The sequence below is a fragment of the Poromitra crassiceps genome (assembly GCF_964638095.1).
Source record: "Poromitra crassiceps genome assembly, chromosome: 5".
Lineage (NCBI taxonomy): Eukaryota > Metazoa > Chordata > Actinopteri > Beryciformes > Melamphaidae > Poromitra > Poromitra crassiceps.
Genome location: NC_139642.1, coordinates 55144847 through 55149063, shown reverse-complemented (window position 1 = coordinate 55149063; position 4217 = coordinate 55144847). Strand labels below are relative to the sequence as shown.

Here is a 4217-nt window from a genome sequence, read left to right as displayed (position 1 = left end):
ATCAAGGAGGCCCCCGAATGAGACAACGATGACCTTAGTAGTCAGATGTTTTTTGGGAAACCTCAGCCTCGACCCGTAAGTCATCTGCACCGTCCGGGACTAGTCTCCAGTGTAAAATTCTAATCTCCCAAAGCCTCTAAGGCGACAGACACAATGTGTGTAAAGTGTATCCAACAGGTTCAGGCCCCTCCTGCTGTGGCTCGTGCTGGAAGGCGAGAGGAGAAGACAGAGAGGTAGACGCGGCGGTACATAGGGCTTTAGTGGTGATGTTCAAATATCTTTGCATATATATCTCCTTTCCGCCTCCTCTCTCTCATCCTTCACTTGTTCCTGTCTCCGTCTCTCTGGGCAAATGCAAGTCTAACAGAGGTAGAGAGGCTAAGTGTTGCTACTTATATCTACATATCTGTCCATCCTCTTTTCTGCCTCCTTCACTCGCACGCTTCAGGACATGAATCAGTCCATGTTAGAGGCATAGAGGCAGGTTGAGGTGAGGCGTGCTCCGGGACCCTCAGAGAGCTATTCTGATAGCACCGCAGCCAGTGGCTTCCATGAGAAACTCCTGTCTTCTTCCTACGTCACATTGTCCACCTGCCTCTCATCTTCCCACCTCCTCTCCTCCTCCTCAACGTTCTCTGTCTTCTTCATCTCTCTTTAGGGCATGGTGAGTTCTTGTAAGCAGCAGAGAAGCAGGGAGAAGTCCAGGCAGAGGCGGGACACTGTCTTTTGTTCCTGTCCTTTCTCTCTCTCTCCCGCTCTCCTCCACGTCTCCTCATACCACCGTCTCGTTGCCTTTGCCCGGTTTGATCCAGCCCTCGCCCGGCGCCCTCTTGCCCCCCCGGCTCGCCCTGCCGTCCCTGAGCAGGCGGGCAGAGCAACGCTGCCAGGTGTGGAGGGTCTTCGCCGACCAGATCCACATGCCGGAGGTGATGCCCACCAGCAGCGACATGAAGATCCGAAGCATCTCGGACGCCACGTACGAGTCCCGGGCGGTGGCCCTGAAGTCCCCCCAGTTGGAGAGCTGATAGAGGTAGCAGCCGATGACGGTGGACGCCGGCACCGTGTAGAGGACGGAGAAGACGCCGATCTTCACCATCAGACGCTCCAGCTTGTCCGTCTTGGCGCCGTCCTTCTGCAGGTTGGAGCGGATCTTGAAGAGAGCCACCAGGCCGGCACAGATGAACAGGGTGCCTGGCGTGTAGAACAGAGCACAATTGAATAGTCATATAATGACTGTCATAAAATGGCGACATAAATATAATTTTCATATAATTGCCAATTATGGCCATCAATTAGGTGTGTGTTGAATCGCAATAAAATCAAAGGGTTGTGATGAGAATGCAGGAAAGCAACAGTCCTATTTTATGGCCCTTGTAGCACAGCCATTAGGAATTTATGGAACATATCAACATATTAATTAAATGACCCAGTGTAGGGTCTGAGTATATGAGTTATATGTATAATATAATGTATAATAATTATTATTATATTATAATTTATTCGATATGGTCATATTCTATACAAATGAATACATGGTTGTAGTAATCACCTATGATCGCAATAAAATCAAAGGGTTGTGATGAGAATGCAGGAAAGCAACAGTCCTATTTTATGGCCCTTGTAGCACAGCCATTAGGAATTTATGGAACATATCAACATATTAATTAAATGACCCAGTGTAGGGTCTGAGTATATGAGTTATATGTATAATATAATGTATAATAATTATTATTATATTATAATTTATTCGATATGGTCATATTCTATACAAATGAATACATGGTTGTAGTAATCACCTATGAGGAGGTATGTGGCCAGCGGTGCCACCACGAAGCCCGTGAGCGCCTCCTGCTGCTGGTTGCCAACGTAGCAGAGCCCCGTCAGGTCGTCTGCGTCCACCAGTCTCATGATGAGGATGACGATGGTCTTCACGGCCGGGATGGCCCAGGCTGCTATGTGGAAGTAGGAGCTGTGCATCTCAATAGCCTCGTGGCCCCACTTCAGCCCAGCAGCCAAGAACCAGGTCAGTGTGAGGATCACCCACCTGGAGGAGAGACAGAGAGAGAGAAGAACCAGGTCAGTGTGAGGATCACCACACCTGGAGGAGAGACAGAGAGCCCGTTCAGACCTTGCACTAACTCGGTCCAGCTCCGATCTTTGGCGCTCCTATCTCAGTAAAGTACAGGTCTGAACGCACCCAATTGTGCATTGAAATCCGACCAAGCCAGGCCACCTTCAGAGGTGGGCTGAGCCAGGCCACCTTCATCAGCTCCGATTCATGTGTGTGTCTGAACAGACCCTCGAGAGACGGAAGGGTTAAAGAACTGCTCCTGTTAACAATGCTGAAGGCCCATGTGCTTATAGTCAAAACCCAGCATGTGTCTTGATGTACTGCTTGGCAATGTATTATATATATAAATATATATACACAAGCTTATTAATACAGTTATCAAACATACTTCATCATACTATTTTAAGTCAAATTGCCTCAGTGAACTGGCAGTCATTTTGGCTGAAATGTGAAAGGTTTCCTGGCAACATTAACTCATTCACTGCCAATATCTGACTGGCATTTTTGGCACAGGCCAAGTATTTCCATAATGTTTGGTCATCTTTCAAGACCCACAGTAAATTCTGTACTAGGACTACAGTGATGTCCAATACCTCGAAATGAAGATCTAAGTCTCTACTTTCACCCCCAAAAAGAAAGTTAGCTTTTAGCATGTTCTGTACTCTACTTATAACCCTTTTTATACACCCCATGTTCACCAAAAAAGCCTGTCTGGGAAGAGAAAAGGGAGAAAAAAGCATTTTTGTAAAAGGGCACAATCTCAGGCATAACTCACTCTCAATTCTTTTATTTTGAACTGTATTGACATCAGACATGTAAATATTATTCGTTAGGACACAAATGACAAAAAATATATATATATATATATATATATATATATATATACACACATGAAGTGCCTTTTTTTTACATTCAACATTACAGTTTACTCGGTGTGAGTGTGCAGACAGACAGACAGACAGACACACCGACAGACAGACAGACAGACAGACAGACAGACAGACAGACAGACAGACAGACAGACAGACACACACACACACACACACACACACACACACACACACACACACACACACACACACACACACACACACGATCCCCCTTTTAGATTTCTAACCCAACATAGGATAAGCAATAACCACGCCCTGTGGCGCTGGGATTGGCCAGGAGCAACACTGGAGGGCGAGCAGCCCAGCGATTTCATGAACCAAGAGCTCTTGAGAAGGACAGCGGGCTGCTGTGAGTGCCTTCTGCCCGCTGCTGCCTAGCTGTTCCTGTGTTTATTTTGATTTGTTCTGGTACACCGTCCTCGTCCATGTCTCCCTGTCATATCTATGATCGTTCCCGTTTTCCCCTCGGCTATTCAACACGTCCTCACCGCCCTCGCAAACTGATCGATCATTTCCTCATTCCTCCGATGATCAAACACATCTCTTGATTACTTTCTCCCGTTTTCTCCTGGCTGGCACAGAGGAAGGCGACTCCAGCTCGGCGTTTCAATTGCGTTTCTCCTGTCTGCACAAGGAAGCGTTACCCGTTCTCTGCTTTCCCTCTGCTCAATTTCAAAACAACAGCTGCGGTATGTGTTTGATCGCGTGCTGTCGGCTACCCTTTGAAGGCAGGGACCTGTGTCTGTGTGACAGGCTGGGCAAGTGTTTGCTGCAGGCGCTGCACCAATAAAAACAAAAACACGTCAAACACGTCCTTGGCGGGGAAGGCCATTGCTGATAACACGTCAAAGACGTCATTGGCGGTGAATGAGTTAAGATGCTGAACGTAACTCGAGCCACTGTTAGAGGGTTGCCAAGTTTGTCACTTTCATGAAGCAAATCAGGCCGAAATGCAGCCTGCCGTTTTAATTGATTGATTGCGACGCCAGACGACAATGAGAGCAACATAACAGATGGTTGGTTGGTTGATTGTGGTTCGAGTGCTCGAACATGCTCCTATTTAAGGAGAATGGGAAGTCCCTGAGTTTTTCTTTTTTTACAAGATGGTAAACACTGAAGACAAACAGGAAATAAATGGGGCAAAGTGAAAGGGAAGAGACTGGGATGTGATAGCATGGCATCCCCTCAGGGCTGGAGTCACACTGCAGCAGCAGCAGCAGCAGCAGTGCGGCGAGCACGTAAACACTGGCATTTTG

At 47.2% G+C, this 4217-nt stretch overlaps 1 protein-coding gene across 1 annotated transcript in view; it reads right to left on the bottom strand.

Moving 5' to 3' along the window:
* Positions 1-772: 772 nt before the first annotated feature.
* fzd4 (frizzled class receptor 4) overlaps positions 773-4217 on the bottom strand; it is a gene marked incomplete at both ends in the record, with an annotated part of 21080 nt that continues 17635 nt past the window's right edge. Inside the window, 2 exons of the mRNA XM_083636796.1 lie at positions 773-1191; positions 1797-2044. Of these exons, the coding sequence (XP_083492922.1) occupies positions 773-1191; positions 1797-2044 (667 nt within the window). The remainder of the gene's footprint in view (positions 1192-1796; positions 2045-4217) is intronic.